Source organism: Brachyhypopomus gauderio, chromosome 8 (genome assembly GCF_052324685.1).
Source record: "Brachyhypopomus gauderio isolate BG-103 chromosome 8, BGAUD_0.2, whole genome shotgun sequence".
NCBI lineage: Eukaryota > Metazoa > Chordata > Actinopteri > Gymnotiformes > Hypopomidae > Brachyhypopomus > Brachyhypopomus gauderio.
The window spans coordinates 24,241,770-24,264,390 of NC_135218.1; the positions used below are offsets into that span (position 1 = coordinate 24,241,770).

Sequence of the window (22,621 nt, forward strand, 5' to 3'; positions counted from 1 at the left end):
TTACTGTTTGCCAACCACTTACCTGAATCAGTGATTACGACATGCAACTTTACCTTATAGACTTGGTAAGAGGTATCTCCCTTGAAGCAATGAAGGAGCAAAACAACATGGACAGGTGTCACCAATCCTGGCAGCCACCCCGATGTCATCCCGTCACTCTCACCTTGTGCCGCCGGCGTAGCCCCCGCGAGATCCGGACAACGCGCGGCCTTGTGCTGACCGCTTGCAGGTGCCGTTAGCGTGCGACCCCTCCGCAGCACCTCGAATAGAGTGCAGTCCCACAAGCGGGAGCGTGTTACATACAAACGAGCTTTGGGAGGAACATGATTACCCCCAGCAGCACACACGACCAGTTCAGACACACAGAAAACAACAATGGGGACGAGGTTGGCTGTTTTCATTATTAATTTACAGTTCCAGTTTTTCACCTGCTCAGATTGATCCTCAGAACTAACATGCCCATCAAGATTCCCAGCAAGAATAAAATATATATATATATGGTTTCTTGAAAAAGTCCAGGTCTTTTCGAATAATTTTTCTTTACCAGGGCAACTGTTATGTTTCGAGAATGAAAAGATCCAGGATGACACGTGAAACATCACTACACAAGTCTCCTCTTTTCTGCTGTGACCTGATGTTGCTTCATCATGCTCCATGTGAGACGAGGTGTTTGAGAATTCTCGTGACACTCTGCTAAAATCCACAAACTGGACTTAAGCACTGAAGACTGGGATTCTTTCACCACACGCGACAACCTTAAACGACCTAAAGATTCATGAGCCAAAAACCTCAGAGCTTCGACCTGTTTCTGCTCAAGTTGTCTCCCTGCTTGTTAACCCGAACAATCCAAGCTTGGTGTGGTGTCTTCAAGTCCTGAGAAGGTACCTGCACAATCTAGAACGTGCCAAAGACAACCACCATACCCTTTAACATCTGTGACAGCTGCTGTGACCAAATCAGTACACAAAGATCAGTTCTCACACTTTTACACACACGACAGGACGACTTTTTGCGAAACATCATTAATTATGGTGAATCAATCCTATTTATTTGACAGCCAACTCTTAAAGTCAACAATTTTGGTAATGGTGAGTCCGTGATTTTGTGTGAACATGAGAGAAGACTCTATAATGGAACAGAGTGTAATAACGCCATGCAAATCAATAGCAACTAAGTTACAGCTTAACACAAACCAACATGTCAGAAAAATAAAAATCACGTGCAGTCTGGATAATAAGCACAATATATTCTATCTGGATGAGACATTCGTTCTGGGCCCAGGATAACAAAACATTTCCTGCTCTCTTCTCTGCGTCAAACCGCAAAATCTGCAAGGGGAAAAAACACCTCCCATTATATTAGCAGGGGGGCACCTACTTTCACTGAGGTAAAAAGACCAAAAATAAAAGACAGGCAATAGAACATCGCTTGTAAATTGCAAATGATTGTGACAAATGAGCGCAAAACATCTAACACAAAACATCTGTAGGCTATATGGAAATTCAGAAAACATCTGGAGAACATGTGATGTTTGGATACAGAAGGTTTCTGCTACTTCTCTTGTAAAAAAATGAGCAAAGTTCTTCATTTTTGACATCTTTATGATAGGACACCATGTTCTGACATTGGCTTTCATGCAAGACTTCTCCCAAAAATGGAGTGCCAGCTGAAATGGCCTCCAGACAAGTTGGTCGTCATAGAGATGTCTTTGCTTCTGTGGCCTTTAACTTCCTCTTCTCGGTACATAAATTTTCATTGATCTATTTCTTTCAGGACATCCTTTTATATACTACACCTCCCCACAGTTTTATTACTCATGGTACATTCCAGATGATTCCTCAATAAAATCTAGCTAGCCTAGCTACTAAAATACTGTTTAAAATTAGCCCTCCATTTTAAGAATACCTAACTCTTTGTACACAGACAGGTTACACACATCACACAAATCTAATATTTAGGGTCACATTTAGAAAATTATCTATCACCGTTCGTCTTTGATTTACTAAGGGAAGTCAACAGTTTGATCATTGCTACCTTGTGTGCGGATGATATAAAACTCAGGCATCTTACATCAAAAGTTCCACATCAAACGAGTCGGCCCACAGTATCCTTCCTGAAATGTCACCTCTTTGCATGTAGATAGAAGATCAAAGGAGGAAGAATTTCATGGGAGAAAAATTAAATAAATAAAAAAACAACCACAAAAAAAAAAAGGTGTTTACTCTTCCAATCAAATTCCATTCACCCCACACGCTGCAAGCATTCCCACACGGGCTTAGAATGTGTGGTGTTTTTCAGAGGTTTATGCTCCTTGATTTGTGTTTCTGGCTTTTCCTCAAGATGAAACAAGACGCCCAGGTCTGTAGGCTCCGCCTCCTGCTCAAACGTCTGCCCTGACTGAGCCAAGCACCTGGCTTGCCGAGCAAGCTCCTCCCACTGGGCTTCAGCCTCTCTGCCACGACCCCTCTGGCTCCGGCAGGCCGGCCCCTTTCTCGAGTGCCTGGCCTCCGGGTTCCTGTGAGCTCCACCTGTCCACCGTTGAGGCTGCACAAAACACATGGATGCTTCACGAATGATAGACAGAGTGGGGCATGGGCGGGGTTTGGGCGGGTGGGGGAGTTCACGGAACAGATCGAGTACGTCCTTCCGTTGGAGAGGAGCGCGAGTGACTTGAAGGGGAAACACAGTGACCCTTTCATCTGCCCTCGCGAGAGCCAGCGTCCCGCAAACCTGCTCCCGCATTCTCCCCTCCCCTTCTACCCCACTCTCCCGGGCAGGTGCCGGAGAAGTACCGACGCTGGTCCGCACCATGAAGCTGCCCTCCCTTTTTGCTCCGTGCAGACAGACTGCCCTGCTTTAAGTTCCCGGTGCTGTTGCACTTTTTTGCCAGCGGGGGCAGGAGTGAACCGGGCGTGAGGAGAGACGTAAGGGACAGGCTGCTAAGCGTCTCGGATAAATATTCACTGTTAAACGCCTTACTCGACCCACCCTCGACGCCCGTGTCCTCGTCCGAGGGCTCCGTGGAGTCCCGCCTGTCGCGGCCAGGGCCACATCTGCTCAGGCTGCTCTGCTGCCCCCTGCTGGCCTGGAGACTGATGCCAGTGTGAGCGGAGGACATGCCCTGGCCTTGGTCCGGGGAAGGGGGCGGTTCTTCGGGCAGGGGGCAGACCAAAGGCACGGGCAGAGTTAGGAGGCTCGGGGGAGACGCGCTGAAGCGTAGGCCTTCGTCCAGCGTGGCGTTCCGGCTGCCCTCGGAAGTGCCTGTGTTGAGCGAGGACTCACTGTGGGACGTAGGCTGAAGACAAAGAGGACATCAAAGTGTAATGTGGATAGAGCCAAGGTTATGCCGTTCCCTGAATATGCTGTTCTAATGCATACGATGAGTAATTATCTTTAAAAATAAAACTGAAAATTGCTGTAATGGAGATGTATATCAAGGCCAAATATTCACCTGTGGATAAACATTATACTAAACGCGTCCACAACATGGGGAGGTAATTTTGGAGTGTGCGATAGATCAGGAACCTGACCAACCAAAACATCAACAGCTCAGTCTGTCATTAACCCCTCGCTAGCAGTCCACATAACTCAACTCGCAGAGACAAAAGAAAGACACTCAACACTGTCAGCATGTAAATGTGCCATATTTGTTGATTGGTGATTTTTCACCTCAATCAAAATTTGTCCTCCTCTTTTACCCATTGATTACTAGGGGGCTGTGGATCACACGTTCCCAGAACGGTGGGCAGCCCTAGCCCGGTGCCCGGGGAGCAGTTGGGGTTAGGTGCCTTGCTCAAGGGCACCTCAGTCATGGCCTCAGGTCTGGGAATTGAACCCATGACCCTCCGGTCACAAGACCAGTTCCCTACCTCCAGACCATTCCAGAGCATGAGGCTTGACAGGTTAACGCCTTCACAGGATCTGCCGTATCTCACCAGCAGCGTTATTGCTTCGGGTATAAACAGTTTAGTCGGTCTCAGCCCAAACGTCTCGTACCTGTGGGCTTACGATCCTGCTGTTGGCTCCAGGGGACCGTAGGGATGCCCAGGAGGAGGGCGAGGGGAGCCATCTCGCCCCCGCCTGGGCTGCCCCCCCAAGTCCCCCCGCCGCGGGGCTCCCCTGGGGCACGGCCGTGGCCGGGTGGAAGAACTCTGCCGGGAGATGAAAGAGAGACGAGGTCGCCCTCCCGTCTCCTCTGCTGCTACCGCCGCGTCGCTCGCCATCTGCTGCAGGGACAGCACACACAGACAGGCAGCAAGGAGAACATCACACGCGGGACGCCACGTGACCGCCACAGGCAGATGGTGAGACGCATAACAAGGAAACATGCAGTGAGCGAGTATGGCACGTGGGACATCCCACGCATGTCAGAGAGACGGGCAGCTAGAGAGACGGGCAGCCAGACAAGAAGGACACGTGAGACGCCACACGCAGCTGAGCTGACAGCCATCGGTGGTCCAGAGTCCCGACTGCCAAAGCGCTGTGTATCACTCAGTCTGAGTCATGGGTAACTCCATCAGGACATCAGAGTGCGAATGATCCACAAGTTCATTCATCACCCATTTATACAGCTTTACTGCAGATACGTCTGCCTCATGCGCTTGAGATTTAATCTGCTGATTCAGTACCTAGATAATCTGACTCTAAGATTAGGCATTCTCACCACAGGCTGTTCAGAAGGCATTTTAGATTGATAATAAAGGTACTAGTATGAAATTTTTTTTTTAAGTGTAAAAAAATGAATAAATAAATATTAATTTAGACTGCTTTAGGTGTTTAAGTATACTTCTGAAATCAGGACAAGGCCAACTTCTGTAAGCAAATAACAAAAATAGAAACAAGAATATTTTTAACAATACGTGATACGTTTTCCTTTTAATTGTATGAAAATAAATTCAGACAAACTAAATGCCTGGGAGAAATGCTAAAATACAAACACTGTCAAGCAAGATGGAACGTAACACAGTTTCCTGTGTAGGTCTGAGTGCTAGCCTGTCAGATCCTTACAGAGACATTACTGCACAAGTGCGCAAATTCAGTCCAACTAATACACTGCAGGTCACTTTACCCTGAGACATTTCATTAGTGTGAACCCAGAACCCCAGTGATGTAACGGGCTTGGATGAAGAACCCTGCTTACACTGAGGGACCTGCATGCCTGGGTTATCACACTAGCGATGCTAACCGGCTAACTGATGCCTCCCACTGCGGGTCGGGTTCATTTTAGTGAACGTCATCATCTTCACTAAGCTAAGAAAATTAATGGAGGTACTTTAACGTTGTTACGGCAGCGTTGTTCTGATACTGCTGGAAGACTAGGAAACCACCTTTGGGTAGATGGTTTAGAGGCCCTCTACTACTGGAGGTTTACCTTACAGATCTTCTCCAAACACAGCTACGAAGTGCAAGATGGAAATGTAGAATTATTAAGAATATACCTAAGCACAGAAAACAGGGAGGAGTTTCCGCTAACCTTGACTACGAGGCGGCGTGTGCTGATGAAGAACTTGCTCGCGGTGCTCCTGGAGGTCGGACGCCAGGCCTTTGCTGCCCTCACTGCCCAGGCTGGGAGCCCTGCTGTGGGGACACGATGCATTGCAACTCCCCGGCGTGGTTTGGAGCTCTTCCAAGCTCTGGGACCCACTGCTCCCTCTCTCCTCCTGCAGACAGAGCAGAGCTTGCAGGCTAGTGGGCAGTAGCACTCAGAACACCCATGTGAAAGTCTACACATACCGCCGTAGTACCATAGTTTGATACTTACATGCTTGGCTAATCACATTTCACAGGTTTTCTATACCATAAGCTTGTCATAAGTTTGCTATGGGCTTTTCATATTTGAAAGATTCTGCCATATGCCATATGCTAACTTAAAAACCAGCTTTTGCTTAAGGCAGCCTATACCAAAGTAAACCAGGTCTTATATAACATCAGACCACGGGCTCAAACTTCATGGCTGTGCTGGTGTGTCAAAGCAGTTTATTGGCACATTTTACTACTCTTCTACGTTGCACGCACATTTACTGCAGAAAACACACGCAGCACTAACAGGGAGCGCGTGATAGGGGTGTAGCCTTTAAAATCTCCACCGGAGCAATGGAAGAGCCCCTTTTGGCTTAAAACCACACTTGTGCCATCACAAACGCACGTGTCGCACGCTGTGTTTCTTCAGAGACACATAAAGATGCTTTTCTCACAACAATTTTGACTGCAAAATTTTTACCACCAAATAATAAAGCTAGTTTAGTATTTTCTGTAAGGAAAATGTATTCTAGTGACTACACTATTACATATGAATCAGTTGATTATGTAAATAGGAATCAAATATTTCATGATGCACATAAGATCAAAGAATTATACTTAAATAATTGGTCATATCACAATTATGCAAATATGAATTACTCACAGAAAACAACATATATCCTAATTACTGTTGTTTATCATTGTAAAAAGAGATTATCAGCAGTGGCAATAGTAGTTCAGTATATCGGTAATGCATGTAGTTATGTCACTAATGATTGAAATATTACCACATCAATAACAATCATGATCGTCTGGCAGGAGACACAGCAGCCTGCACAGAGTGGCTGTTAAACTTTGATGGACTGGCTTCACTGAGATGCGTGTCGTGTTGGGAAGCTCCAGATTTGAGCTGCGCTCGTCGCTGAAGATCGTGGCTGGGATCGTCGCCCCATAGACCGCTTGGCGTCTCCCTGAATGGGCAGCACCTGCCCCTCGTCTCCTCGTCGCTTGTTGCGGTCTGTGTATTTAAGTGTGTGACTTCGCGTCGTCCTTTGCCAGTTGTTGACCGTCCATGCTCGCTGGTGAATCCTTAACTATGTATGTTGTGTTACGATAGCGCTGTCTCATTATCGTTCGTATAAATAAAGACGTTTCTGAGAATATTGCGGTACATCTCCGCAGGCCAGGCTAATTCCGTCCGTCCTGGGAAGGCCGATTCGGTTGCCGTATATATATGTGACGTTTTTATTGATGCTCCAGTTCCAGCACGCTTGCTGCCGTGATAGCATTCTTACTGGACTAGTACTCCAGATATTTACAGTGGCAGGCCTAACCACACCTACTCACACCTACACACCTATGTATTCAGGCTAACCCAGCCTCTTTTTGAAATTGTGCCCTATATCATTATTCTGTGCCTATTAGCCGCACGCTAACACATTAGCATTCTAGCGCTGCCTGCTGTATCCCAGTGGAGAAGAATCTATAATGCAATTTTTAAGTCGCAGTGGGGAATATTCCTTATTCTCCTGCTTCTTTTAGTTAGTATTCTACCCCACAGCTGCCCCAAGTCTGTAGAACATTGCGTATCAATAATGAATTAAGAAAAATAATTATGAGAATTACTGGGCTCATCTGACTCTCCTTGTTATGAATTGGTTGTCAAATTAGCTGTGACTCAGCGAATATGCAGCCAGAGGAAAAGTTACAATCGGCTGCTGTCAGCCGGCTGTCATGTCCAAAAGGGCAAATAACATACAAATAGGACATCTGGGTGTCTGGACTGATGAGGTAATTAGCTAATTAAACATGCATTGATTAAATTAAGTAAGTAATTAAGAATAACTGCAGTATAATTAATTAGACCAGAGTGATGCTTGTGTCTGTATATGTACATATATGTGTGTACTGTACAGTGGGGAATGAGAAAGGGCTACTCAAACACACCTTGCTGTCTCTAACAAGTAGCTGATACACACTGTGGTCGTCAAGGCTGAGGTCATCAGGCAGCGCCGGCGATGATGATTTGTCAGACAGCTGCTCTGACATCAGAGAGGCCTGCTCCACCTCAGCCAATCGGATCTGACAAAGCACATTCAAGACAAAACCGGGTGTCATTAGTGTCAGGGCGATGATCTAATGCTGAGTTATGGCAGTGATTTATTATTATTTACTATATATTAAATCACGGTCCGAGGCAGGTAGGAGACTGACTGATCACACTGGGGTGTGAAAAGCTTTCTAAGGATATCTGAAAACCATTAATATCTGTCAGCTCTTGCATGCTTACATGCACACACACACACACACACACACACACACACACACACACATGCTCTCATACACCCGCATACCAATACACACCCTGCCGTTCTCAATGGTGAATATGCAATGTACTTCCTTACAGCACTGACAGTTCAGCCGTTGATGTGGTTGGAGCTGGTGGCCCGTATAATTTAACCATTGAACAGCAGGCCAAGAAAAGCTGTTTCTACCCATGACTGTACACGTCTCGTTCAACAACATTTATTGCTGTTGTTGCCTTGATTTTGACATGGCAACAAACGTGGACGAACAAAGCTCAAGGTAATTGATTTTTGACACAAGCTACAAGTGAGCGAAGGCGTGTGGGGATTTAGAGCAGACGCGAGATGCCTCGTGTTCTGCGTCTGATGGAGTGAGTGTTCCCCACATCAACAGGCTGCGTCTCGTCTCACGTCTGCCCCGAACGTACGCCCACACTTGCTCGTGAAGGGACGAGGGCAGTTTCGTACAGCGGGACGTACAGCGTCGCGTTTACACGCTCAAACAAGCTCAACTGCGTTCTGGCCTCCCACGAGCACCGTTGCCGTTGGAGACATGCCCTCACAACCAACGTACTTCTGTTTATTGCCACCCTTTTACTTTGCACCGGGGGCTTTGAAGTTTCCATGGCTGCACGTGCCTCACGAATCACCACTTTTATTCCGCCGTGCATCGTAGTGTGTGGAAATCACACCGTTTCCTAGTGCTTCGGTACTTTGCTGTGTAATGGATGTGAGACGGGATCGATGCAAACGCGTGTTCACAGTGCCAGCGGATTGGCTGCCGGCGCTGGAGAGACGACAGCGATCGCCGCCCCCCCCCTTTCCCTCCACCCCCTCCACCCTCTCCATATGGGCGCATGGATACACCAGCCTCAGATCTTATGCTAATTGCCATAGGATCCGTGCACGTCTGCAGGCCTGCCAGCGTGACGCAAACGTCTGGATGCTGTGTGGAACTCAGTAGCGTGGGCGGAGCAATATGCTGCACGCGTGTGAAAACAGAACCGACACGACTGAGAGTGGGGGGGGACCATATGCATGCTGGGAAAAAAGGCTGAACCCAAAATGAAGCCCGCCGCTCGGGTGGACGACAAGCTTCATCCACTCAAGTAAGCTTCGTCCACCAAATTCCTCTCAGAAGAGTCACGACATTTTCAGATGTTTCACAACTGATAAGGGTTCGGACCAAAACCATCCTGTGACAGCAGAACTTTACTAAACCAATTTTGGAGTCTCCATGTTGTCGTTACTGAACTGTAACGTATTCGACGCAAAAAAATAATTTGTAGTTTACTTTTTTTCTTTTCTGCTTCTCTAGTTTCATTGCAAATGTTGACCTTTAATAATAATAAATAAACATGAATCCATAACTTTACGTATTACATCGTCAGTTGTCGGACTATCTGTGAATCCGTGTAGCCGTGCGTGGCCTCCTGTGCGTGTGCAGGGGGCCACGTTGCATGTGTGTGTGCGTGGTGTTGCCGTGGTGTTTGATTTGTGTTTGCGTGGCGTGTGCGTGTGCTACCTCTGCTGGGTGGCACCTGTGGTCCCGACACACGGCTGGTGAGGAATAGTGATGGAATACCGATCCTGACAGGTTATCAATCATCTGCATCTCTCCTTCAACCGAGTCCTTAATCAGCAGAGACACACTGTCCAGCCACAGGTTTTCCTGCACGCCGACACACACACACACACACACACACACACACACACACACAAATATAATTCTCAGGGGTCCAGAGGACTATAATATGAATTTCTGCGACATCTGTCAATCTGCCATAGAGTGGCACTACAGGTCATCAAAATGAAATGAGTGCTCATATTGAACCAAACCCCCTATCACCTCTCTCCCTGTCTTACTGTCTCCGTGTCTCTCTGTTGTTGTCGTTCTCTGGCCCTTTTTTCTGTCTTTCTCTCTCTGTCTCACACACTCAATCACACATACCATGCGCAGATGCAAAATTTATTCACTCATCACACATAATATTGTCAGCAATACAATCTGCTTTGTAGTCTGGCCAATTTATTACACATCACCACTAGACACAAAGTGCCTCTCAAATGAATCCAGTGCACATTACTGAAACCATTGCTCACTAGAACTACAACATCCTCTCATTCACACACATGCTTACACCTACACACACACACACACACAACAGGCTGTATCTTCTTTTTGTCTGTATCATGGGCCGCTGTACAAGCAATTAATTGGGAAGCTTGTGTGTATGTGTGTGTGCTTGTATACACTTGTGTGGGCATGTTTGTACATGTGTTTGTGTGTGTGCATACATAATAAAGAGAAAGTTAAGTATTTTCTAGGTTAAGTATTAAGTATATTTTGTTAAGTATTATCTAGCAAGGCTTACAAAGCATTTGCCTTGCACGGGGGGTGGGGGGGTGTCACTTCTTCCTTAAATAGCAGATGGTACCAAAACCCGGTGTGCAGGGTTATTAATAACGAGCTCCACCGAGTGCTTTGCAGATTGAAGAATGAGCTTAACAACTCTTCTGGTGTTTCCCCTGTGTTCCCTGTGATAAGCACATCACCACTTAATATATTCAAAGCGATCGAATTCTCATTGGACAACATGTATTTGATTGCTATCAGGAGGAGGGGTCAGCACAACAGGCTTTGGTGAACGGAGGGCTGTTTCTTTTGCAGAAACCAATATGTCTGAACCCTGCAAGATGCTCCTGTGGTGAATGGACTATTCATTTATTATGATGCAGGCATATGTAGGTAAGTGGGCACACACACACACACACACACACACACACACACACACACACACACACACACACACACACACACACACACACACACACACACTTTTAGATGAATGAGCTAGACAGAAAGCACAAACATCCCTGTTTCTACTTTTTCCATGCTCACTGGCCTCCTGCCCTTTCTATTCCCTCTGTCTCTCTCTCTCTGTCTCTCCCTCTCACTCTGTCTCTCTGCCTCCCAGCCTGTCTCACTCTGGCCTGAGATGATGGAGGTAGATAGTGGTCCAGACTCTGGTACCACCAAGACACACTCCCCTCCTGCCTGTTGGGCTCACGCTCCGATTACCCTACCAATCCCCATACTGATCCCCATACCGATCCCCATACTGATCCCCATACTGATCCCCATACCGATCCCCATACTGATCCCCATACCGATCCCCATACCGATCCCCATACCGATCCCCATACCGATCCCCATACTGATCCCCATACCGATCCCCATACCGATCCCCATACCGATCCCCATACCGATCCCCATACTGATCCCCATACCGGTCCCCATACTGATCCCCATACCGGTCCCCTCACACTCTCCTGCCAAATCTCCTGGGATCTTCCTCAATCTGCTTCCACTCAGCACTCCACTCATGCATCGACATGTCATGCCTGGCATCCGCCGACACCTCGGACTGCCCGTAATCAGCCTGAGGGTCCACCGCCTGATGCTTAAACCTGTCAACTGTGAATCTGTGGTCGGTGGTGCGTCAGAGGCTGACGTCGAGGGGCGTGTCCATTAGCGCGGCCCCACCCTCTCAGTTCTGCGGCATCAGCCGAAGTCTCCGGAGCTGTTGGACGGACTCTGGACTCCACCCACTAATCGCACAGCTTTGGCAGGGAAAGGGCAGATTTCGCAGAGAAAGGAACTTTTACGAGCAGTATCACGACCGAGGCTGTTTTGTTGCTGAGTGCAGGTTGGACCCGCTGCCCAGCTATCACTACATTATTAATGCACTGAAACCATAAAGGGGCTTTAGTTATTAAAAGTTGAAGTGAGCAGGGGCCCGTGTTTCTGCCGGTTCAGACAGGAGTCAGACTCGTTGCGCTTGCTTCTTCTCCCCGAGGCTTCTGTTCCCCCGTGTGACGGGGAGAACCACATTTCTAGAGATTGTCTCCTGCCTGCTCTAGGCTTTTTATTTCTGCTACATTGTTTCCTCCCCCCTTAAAACATCTTCAGCACATCGTTCTCCACTCGTGCACCTCGCACAAGATGTTCGGTCCTCGGCGGTCGACCCGGGACCAACGAGACCTCCGCTCGCACACGGACGACAGCAGAGAAGAGACGCAAAACGGCTCCTGCAGAGAGGTGACGAGGATCCATGGATTCTCTCTCTCTTTCTCTCTCTCTCTCTCTTCTTGTTGCTCTCTCTCTCTCTTCTTGCTACTCTCTCTCTTCTTTCTGCTCGCTCTCTCTCTCTTTCCTCTGTTTTTCCACCGGTAAGAAAGCAGGCGGCAGAGAATCCCGTCACGCTGGCACCACCGCCACAGGATGCCACAAACCACAGCCTCGCTCTGCCCCTCACATGTCTTCAGGGTCTTCTTTCATCCCTGCTTTGGTTTAACTGGGTCATCTTTCACCCACTGTCACTCCTTCTTGCTCTCTGTTGCATAAATGATTCGATGCAATTCACCCCTCATCATCGCTCGACCCCTCTCCTCGTGTGTCCCGTTTTGCACCTCCCTCTCGCCTCCTGGTTCCACCCGTGGCTCCGCCCCCCTCCCCACCCCCACAAGCCCTTTTTCTCCATCTTCCATTCCTTGTTCCCTCCACCAGTGGATCCCTCCGCAACCCATCACCTGCCAAAAAAGGATCTCGCCGTCCCGCATCCTGCTTTCGTCCCGTTTCGGCTTCTGACGCATTAATTATTTAGGCGCCGTTTCCCCCGCTAGCTCGTCTCGTCTCCTTCCTCAGCCCTCCTCATCGTCGGATGGGGCATGCCAGAGCGAACAGCTTCTGGATGCGGTTTTACTTGGCGTGCTGACAAACGTCGTGGCGGAAGACGTGATGCTGCCATGTTCGCTGTTGCCCAGTGACTGAAGTGAACAGGTGATCGGGTACCACGGTACAAGACCTGTAGCCAGGAGACAGCTGTTGACCTCTCAGGTATACACCTATACACACACACACTCACACACACACACTCCAGTGGCTCATAGGTGACACCGTGAGATGTTCCTGGTCTTTCTGATGTCCAGAACGCACGCAGCACTCCCATAAACACAATCATATCTCAGGGCGTCTTGCAGGGCATCCATCGTCATGGGAGGAATGTCGAATCAGGAGGAGAAATGGATTATGGAAAAGCTTCAGAACAGCTGTGCCTGAACACAGAAGGAGGCACTAGCTGATTCAAAAAGAAGCAGTTCATTTCCTCAACTAATTCAGTTCATTTCTGAATATGAATTTCAGCAGTTGCCTTAGTACTTTAGATAGATTTAAGAGCACTGGTGCTTATTTATCACGGCTCTGATGCTCTCCCAGGCACTACGATCTTAGCCAAGAAATAAAAGGCAAAACCAGATCTGCGAATGTAATGTGTGAGGGCAGTGCACACCTGGGCAGGTGAGTAAAGTTTCCTGTGGTTAAGAAACTCGGCTCCTCCCCTCCCCGCCGCCGAGCCGCTTTGTGCGATGTGGACGTGGGTTCCCACCGCCGCTGTCGGCCCGACGCCGTCCTCAGCTCCAGGCCTCTCCCCCCCGGCCCCGCCCATAGCTCCGCCCATAGCCCCGCCCCCAATGCCCACACCAGGGCCGGCGGCCGCCGCCAGGCCGCTCAGGCAGCACAGGCCGCCCTGCGCCAGCTCCATCTCGATCTCGGCGTCCATCTCGGCGTCCTCCTGCGCCTCCTTGTTGGAGTCGTCCAGGTGCTTCATCAGCACGGCCACCACCACGTTGATGAGGACGAACTGGGCCGTCAGCACGAAGCTGACGAAGTACATGGGCGAGATGAACTGCAGGCTGGCGTTGCAGGAGTAGGTGTCGCCCGGCGGGCACTCGCGCAGCGTGTCCTGAGTGGAAGAAGTTTGAACGCACAAAATTACCATAGCTCAATGAACGTCTGACTCATACGACCTCTCGCGGAGCGCAACGCTCCAGAGATCTTCCACCCACAACGCATCGTGCGTCGTCATGCCCAAATGCTTTAAAACAGACTTGATCAATTCTAAAGTACGTTTCCCGAGCTTCGGATTTCTCCGGAAGGCACAGAGTTGAGCCGAGTTCACCTGCTCTGCTCTAAGGGTTAGGTGAAGCTAATCACCTTCATGATCCCATTCCAGTTGTCGCCCGTGGAGACCTGGAACAAGGTGAGGAAGGCCATGCCAAAGTTCTCGAAGGTGGCGTGGCGACTCATGCCCTCGCACGGGTGATCTGCGTTACACACTGGAACGAGAGGACGAGGATGAAGGCGTTATGACAGAAGCCAGCACTGTAGGACCAGCACTGAACCATCCTCATAACGTGCTGTAACATACATGCATATCTAGTTTGGTTCAAGGCACAAATATGGTCTCCTAGTAGATCTAATCATCAGCAGATGGGGTGTAAATAGTGACTTAAAACATTTGAGATTGACTTCGAACAAAACCGTCACCGACACCCCTGGAAAGCGCGTGGCCACGTGAGATCATGGGGGTGGTCACGGCTCCAGGGGGGCGGTCAGGTTTAGCAGCTGTGGACGACGTCGCAGGCTTCTCTTACCCAGCTCCCCGAACAGCTCCACACCCAGCGCTGCGTAGATGAAGAAGAGGAGCATGAAGAGGAGACCCAGGTTCCCCACCTGTGGAGCACAGATCCCGCCAGCGTCGTGTTAGCCACTCACCACAACCCACAGAACCTCACTGCTGCTGGGCCAGACGCCATGTTTGTAGCAAACGCGGCACTAGCAAAGATTTTTCTTCAAGAGAGGGGAACATGCCTCCTTCTTCAAGAAAATCACAAACCCATCAGAGGCGATGCAGGAAGAGATCAATTATTTGTCTGCATCAGTTTTAATCAGTTACATAGCACAGGTTGTGTGTATGTGTGTGTGTGTCTCTACACATATGTGGAAGGTATCTCATCCAGCCTTTCATCGGCTCAGCAAATAAATCACATCGCATTCTGGAAGTGAAATATGTTTTTGCGAGATTAGGCCATAGCAATTTTGGGCCCGGCCATTCGAGAGAGGTTACTGTTTACGTTCAGGTGCAATTCAATTCCGTCAGATATGCTGGGGACGTGTCTGGTCTAAAAGTGATGACGGGGACATGTGTGTGTGGTGAGAGAGCAAGCAGAACTCGGGGAAACGCTGGTAAAACGGTGGACCTTCTACATGCAAAGCCACACTGTGAACTTGTAGGGTTACTGCCAAACAGTTTACAGTTTATCTAATGACATTAATATAATACCCGGGTCGATATAATAATATATATGTCACTACATCCTGTTGTAGTTCAGTGTTGGTTTCACTCAGTCTCAGTCTTCTGGGTTTTTTCAGTGTTGAGTATCAGCCTCTGTACAGATCGTATCTGAAAGTCAACACTGAATGCTTCACTGGATACATGTGTTGTTGTACGCATGGCTGCCATAAACAGCTACACATACCCCTACACCCCCCTCCCCCCCAACCTCGAGACAGGAGCCAATACAATGTGCATGCCGTGAGCCTGATGATGTGTAAAAACAGCCCCAGATGCATGCAGTCAGGGAAGAGTAATCTTAATTCTGCTAGGGCTGTGCATCTTGTATCGATACACTCTATTGTGGCATCTTATACTTGCTACTGAGAGGGAACTTGTGAGCAGATAAAGGATAAAACAACGCAGGTAAGACAGTCAGCTGGTGCATTTGTCAGAGAGTGAGACATGGAGGAGACAGAGTGATTGTGCAGTGAATCTGTAGACCAGAGAGAGATGCCCCAGCAATTAAATCAACTGCCTTCATGCAACTGACAATCGAATTCGTACATGCTCGGAGCAGGAGTGCAACGAAAGTGGGGGAGGCGACCTTACGTGACGCCGTCCAGATACCTGCGACCTTACATGAAGCCGTCCAGATGCCCACGACCTTACGTGACGCTGTCCAGACACCCGCGACCTTACGTGACGCCGTCCAGACACCCGCGACCTTACGTGATGCCATCCAGATGCCCATGACCTTACGTGAAGCCGTCTAGATGCCCACGACCTTACGTGACGCCGTCCAGATTCCAGTGACCTTACGTGACGCTGGCCAGACGCCCACGACCTTACGTGAATGAAGCCGTCCAGACGCCCGCGACCTTACGTGACGCCGTCCAGACGTCTGCGACCTTACGTGACACAATCCAGATGCCCACGACCTTATGTGACGCCGTCCACACCCGCAACCTTACGTGAAGCCGTCCAGACGCCCACGACCTTACGTGATGCCGTCCAGACACTCGCAACCTTACGTGATGCCGTCCAGACACCCGCGACCTTACTTAAAGCCGTCCAGATGCCCGCGACCTTATGAGACGCCATCCAGACGTCCGTGACCTTACGTGAAGCCATCTAGACGCTCGCGTCCTTACGTGAAAGTCAATCGTGTCGCTTCACATGAGATTTTTGAGTTTGAAGTGATTACCCGATGTGAAATATGCAATGAAGGTCAGCAATGTGCGTGTTGATATAGAAATTCCTGCAGCGTCCTCACACGGGGCACCAAAAAGTGATAGATCTCCGCAATTACCCTCTCTGTGTTTATTTAGACCATCAGCCCTTGGGGTAGGCCACACACATGGGTGATGTAGGAGTATTGAGCAGCTTAAGAGTGGGGACCATAATGGCTCAAACAAAGTCATCCATGACAAGACCGTGATATCATTAGAGGTGTACCTAGCTTTACCCTTCCTATTCTAATTTTAGATTTTGAATTAGAGTTAAGGGTTGGTAGTTAGGAACCATATATAAAGCAAAAATCTGACCAAAGATATGATTGTCTATCTACCCACCCTTTTAGGAACTTTGGAAATTTCTAAGTACCGAGCAGAAAGGAGACGGTGGTTGAATTTACCTGAGGGAGAGCTTGGACCACCGTGTCCAGCAGAGCCCGCATTCCTGTAGCCATCTTCAACAGTTTCAGCACTGTGATAAGAGAAAAAAGACCAAAAGATCAAGATGGGGGGGGGTAGAAAAGCTTCCAAGAGAACATGGCGTTTCGAAAGGCCTATTCATGGGCATCCCAGTGGTGCGGAATATAAGCCATCAATTTCTTGGAGCTTCCAGCACAGTGAGGTCTGGGGGGTCCCAGACTGGCCCTTGGAGAGCATGTCTGTGCAGGCTATTAATCACCATCACGTCTGAGCTCTCCTTAGAAGCCCCATGACCCTCCAGGTTCTCAGAGTCCTCTCTGCCTCTAATCTCTCCCTCCACAGAGCCCCGTGTGCACCAGGACGGCGGTGGGTCCTTAGCTTAGGCAGAGGAAAGAGGCTGGGTGAATAGGGAGGCGTTGCGCACCAACCTCGAGGCTCTGCACCTCGGCTGGCCGCTATTGTGCCTGACTGTAATTATGGCGGGCCCCCCCCTCCCCCCAGAGGTCATGACCCTAGCCACCATCTTTTGTTACACGGCTGGAGAGCCAAAATGAGAAAAAAGGAGAGCAAGAGAGAGAGAGAGAGAGAGAGGGGAGAAAGAGGGAGAGAAAGAAAGCAAGAGAGACAGTGCAAGCACCTAAGGAAGGTAGAAGGTAAAAGAGAGACAGAGACAATGGAATAGAAGAAAGAAAGAAGGAAAGAATGAATGAAAGGTTTCTATGACAACAGCAAGTTTGTATTACCACAGTATATAGCAATCAGATTAGTAATGAGGTTTTCAGTGTAGAGCAAGGTGTTAAATCTAAGCTGGTGCTTCATGTGCTGTGAAGATGCTACAGGGAGATGTTGAACATAACTTGCGTAACACACATTAAAGAGATGGAGGGAGAGGGGACGTCGATTAACAGCTGGCCGTAGTTCTCATGTGAATAGAACTTCAGTGTGCAGTGTGGTGGAAATTTGGTGATTTCCATTTATGTCAGGCTTTCTTAGTATACATTTAACACATTAGAGATAGGTGTTAGAGATCTTTTACATATACGTGTGTTGATCAGGGCACTGAAGCCATTCTCGTGACTTCAGTAGGCCTCAGATGTGTGTGTGTGTGTGTTCTCTGGCCTCGGCTGAGGCCTAATCTGATGTTCCTCTGGTGTTCCCAAACTGACCTCGCTGGAGACGCCTAATCTCTACTTGGAAGGGACTACGGCGACACTCAGTCTGTCGTTACATCACGAGGATGATGAGCGTGGAGGGGGCATGCATCATATGCATCTGTCAAATCAACGTTAATTATTTCCTGTATTGTCCAATCACATTTGGTTGATCACCTCGTGGACACTGTGTGTGTTGATGATTAAACGTATAAAAGATGAGAGTTCGGAATGGGGAATTAGCTCTCTCTTGCAGACGCCTTGTGCATTTGTAGCAGGGATCTCTTGGAGAAGGGTCTCTGAGCTCTCTCTGTGACAGACACCTGGCGTGTTTGTAACGGGGATCTCAGGGGTTAATCCATGCTTTGTTAAAATAAATCATTCTACTTTATTATCTTACCCAACTGCTTCTGACTTTTATTGTGCTCACCATTTAAGGGTTTCGGAATTTCGAACACAGCAGAGATCCAGAATATACAAACGTGTGAGATTAGAGTTGTGCAATACGCAGTGTGGAGATGTGCTGATGAAGAGGGAGAGGAGGGTGGAGGAGGGGTGGGGGATGGGTGGAGGAGGGGTGGGGGACGGGTGGGGGAGGGATGAGGGACAGGTGGGGGAGGGGTGGGGCTCACCGCGGGCGATGCGTAGCACACGCATGATTCGTATGATGGTGGGGTTGATGGGAAGGGAAGCGTTGATCTCGATCTCCTCCAGAGTGATGCCCATCACAGACAACAGCACTATAGCCAAGTCAAGCTGATTCCACCTGCCGAAAGAGAGAAGAAAGCACGAGATTTACAGATATAGAGGGAGAAAGAGAGCAACAGACAGAGAGTGCAAGAAAGATTGAGAGTGAAAGAGAGATAACTTTGCATTGGCAGAACTCCTCAAAGAAACCTCAGTTACTCTGCATAAGCCATAATGTAATGTAACAGGCCATGTAAGTAATAAATAATGTAATGTTACAGGCCATGTAAAAGACACTCCTGCACCTTCTGTATTTAATTTCCTCACAGTAAGAAATGTGCAGTGATTCAATAAGTACATCATGTGCTGCATAAATAAATGCTCCCTGGAAATGTAGGTTACTGTGCAATGTTACGGAACAGCTCCGGACCCTTCTCTGTGGGCGTGCCGCTACGTCGTCTGCGTGCAGTTATGTCCATGTTAGTAGTTCCGTGGGTGTGGGTTGTTTGTGAGCGTGTTCGTTTGTTACACCTGTGCCTTGTCTCGAGGTCACGTGGATCTTTGTAATTCACCTATTTAATGTGCGTTCGCGCGGTGTCGTGTGCTCGTCTTTGTCTAAAGTTCATGCCCGTGCAAGCCTCAGCATCAGAGTGCTTGCACCGTTAGTGCTGGACTTTCCGTTTTGTGTTCAATAAAAGTACGTGTTTCACTACGATCGTCGTTGTGCCTGCCTCCTCCACAACACGTCACAGAAAGACGAGCCGACCAAATGCCAGGGTACACCGCAGCAAGGAAAAAGGGGAAGAAGACCAAGCGCCATCACGCCGCTTCCCCTGTGCGTCGCTGCACGGTACCGGTACCCGATGGGGAGATGCAGCAGGACCCCGTGTGTGCGCGCCTGCTGCGTCAAGCTCAGGCGGCCGAAAGCGCAGCAGGGGCAGCGTGCTTCCTGCTGGCCGCCGAGAGGATGTGGAGCATCAGGCGCGGCGCTCCAGCCCAGGCATGCCCCGAGGAGAAGAAGAGCGCACCGCACCAGGTACTCCCCGAAGAGAAGGGTTCCAGTGAGCCCCTAGAGGTGGGTGTAGGCGCCTTTGCCCTCACCCCTCCCGATTACGAGTCTGGGAGTGAGGACCCCGAAGAGGAGTCGGATGCGCCTCTGTTTGTGAGCGTGGGCTCCCTCGTCATGTCCCCACCCGAGAACGAGTTCGGGAGCGGTGAGTCCGATGCAGAGGGGTGTCCCCCCCTCTCAGTACACTCGGAGGAAGAGAGCGAGGGCGGGGCTAGCGGCTACCCCTCCATGGGAGCGGCTCCCCGGAGGTCGGATGAGGAGGGGGTCAGCCCTACGCCCTCGTTGTACTCAGCACCAACTGTGTATTACGGGGAGGGTGCGGAGGAAGTCAGTCCACCTCATCCCTTCGCTCCGACTTCACAAAGCCCTACGGTGCGGAAGGAGTCAGTCCACCTCCATCCCTTCACTCGGACTCCACCGAGCGCTGCGGTACGGAGGAAGAGGACGTTAGCCGCCCTCCGTCCGTTTGTGCACCATCCTCAGAGAGCGACGAGGAGAAGGAAGTTCCTCGGTCCCCCTCAGCGGCGAGCAGCATGGACTGTTCCCGCTGCCCGACCCCGGAGGAACCCATGTCGCTGGGTCGGAGTGTCGCCGAGAGCGAGGAGGAGATGGAGACGTCGGAGGGCGAGGCGAAGGCGTCCCCAGGAGCGCAGGGGGTTCCTGGTGTAGTCAGCGGTCCAAGGTGGGTGTGTCATGCGCCCTTGGAGCCGCTGCGGACACCAGCCGGCGCAAGGCACAAAGCCAGGACTCCGGTCGCGCCCAAAGGGAGAACCGAAGCTCCCCGAAGGAAGCCACTGGGAGTGCGGCCAGCGGGAGCCCCGAGCGGCGCAACGCGCGCGGAGTCAGAACCCGAAGACCGGAGGGACTCCGCCGCCTGTACCGCCCGCTACGTCTGCGCCCCCAGGAGGGACCGCGCCACCGTTTGCGCTTTGGCAGGCAGCCGGAGCGATGCCATGGCTGCCTGTTCCCATATGTTTGTCTGTCCCGTTGTTATTCCCTAATCTCCTTTTCCCTCTTGTGCCTTTCGTGTTTCATGTGCCAGTGTGTGTGTTTGTCGCTGTGCCGTTGTTTAATGTATTTTCCCCTGTCTTCCCAGGGAGGGTGTGCTAGAGCTGTTCGCGACGGTTCCCGCCGTCGGGGGTGACGGCTCTCGGAGGCTCGTGATCCCGGCAGCTCCGGACCTGCCCGTCGGTGTTGGTTCGGGGCTTTCCAGCTGCGCGGGACGCTCCGGGAGTAGCGAGCCCCTGGCGGGGGGTTCTGTTACGGAACAGCTCCGGACCCTTCTCTGTGGGCGTGCCGCTACGTCGTCTGCGTGCAGTTATGTCCATGTTAGTAGTTCCGTGGGTGTGGGTTGTTTGTGAGCGTGTTCGTTTGTTACACCTGTGCCTTGTCTCGAGGTCACGTGGGTCTGTGTAATTCACCTATTTAATGTGCGTTTGCGCGGTGTCGTGTGCTCGTCTTTGTCTAAAGTTCATGCCCGTGCAAGCCTCAGCATCAGAGTGCTTGCACCGTTAGTGCTGGACTTTCCGTTTTGTGTTCAATAAAAGTACGTGTTTCACTACGATCGTCGTTGTGCCTGCCTCCTCCACAACACGTCACATGCAAACTGGGCAGTTTTAAAACAGAAGGCCACCAACAGGAGAACATGTTTATGTAAGGATGTGTGTTACCTAAAGAACATGTTTATGTAAGGATGTGTGTTACCTAAAGAACATGTTTATGTAAGGATGTGTGTTACCTAAAGAACATGTTTATGTAAGGATGTGTGTTACCTAAAGAACATGTTTATGTAAGGATGTGTGTTACCTAAAGAACATGTTTATGTAAGGATGTGTGTTACCTAAAGAACATGTTTATGTAAGGATGTGTGTTACCTAAAGAACATGTTTATGTAAGGATGTGTGTTACCTAAAGAACAGGTTTATGTAAGGATGTGTGTTACCTAAAGAACAGGTTTATGTAAGGATGTGTGTTACCTAAAGAACATGTTTATGTAAGGATGTGTGTTACCTAAAGAACATGTTTATGTAAGGATGTGTGTTACCTAAAGAACATGTTTATGTAAGGATGTGTGTTACCTAAAGAACATGTTTATGTAAGGATGTGTGTTACCTAAAGAACATGTTTATGTAAGGATGTGTGTTACCTAAAGAACATGTTTATGTAAGGATGTGTGTTACCTAAAGAACATGTTTATGTAAGGATGTGTGTTACCTAAAGAACATGTTTATGTAAGGATGTGTGTTACCTAAAGAACATGTTTATGTAAGGATGTGTGTTACCTAAAGAACATGTTTATGTAAGGATGTGTGTTACCTAAAGAACATGTTTATGTAAGGATGTGTGTTACCTAAAGAACATGTTTATGTAAGGATGTGTGTTACCTAAAGAACATGTTTATGTAAGGATGTGTGTTACCTAAAGAACATGTTTATGTAAGGATGTGTGTTACCTAAAGAACATGTTTATGTAAGGATGTGTGTTACCTAAAGAACATGTTTATGTAAGGATGTGTGTTACCTAAAGAACATGTTTATGTAAGGATGTGTGTTACCTAAAGAACATGTTTATGTAAGGATGTGTGTTACCTAAAGAACATGTTTATGTAAGGATGTGTGTTACCTAAAGAACATGTTTATGTAAGGATGTGTGTTACCTAAAGAACATGTTTATGTAAGGATGTGTGTTACCTAAAAAACATGTTTATGTAAGGATGTGTGTTACCTAAAGAACATGTTTATGTAAGGATGTGTGTTACCTAAAGAACATGTTTATGTAAGGATGTGTGTTACCTAAAGAACATGACAATAGAAGTGGGCAAGAGAACCATCTCCACGTG

At 49.0% G+C, this 22,621-nt stretch overlaps 1 protein-coding gene across 1 annotated transcript in view; it reads right to left on the reverse strand.

Moving 5' to 3' along the window:
* Positions 1 to 553: 553 nt before the first annotated feature.
* cacna1ib (calcium voltage-gated channel subunit alpha1 Ib) overlaps positions 554 to 22,621 on the reverse strand; it is a 72,544-nt gene continuing 50,476 nt past the window's right edge. Inside the window, 10 exon segments of the mRNA XM_077016057.1 lie at positions 554 to 3,295; positions 3,997 to 4,226; positions 5,474 to 5,660; positions 7,687 to 7,821; positions 9,571 to 9,717; positions 13,397 to 13,849; positions 14,101 to 14,222; positions 14,541 to 14,619; positions 16,857 to 16,927; positions 18,659 to 18,792. Of these exon segments, the coding sequence (XP_076872172.1) occupies positions 2,696 to 3,295; positions 3,997 to 4,226; positions 5,474 to 5,660; positions 7,687 to 7,821; positions 9,571 to 9,717; positions 13,397 to 13,849; positions 14,101 to 14,222; positions 14,541 to 14,619; positions 16,857 to 16,927; positions 18,659 to 18,792 (2,158 nt within the window). The 3' untranslated portion in view covers positions 554 to 2,695.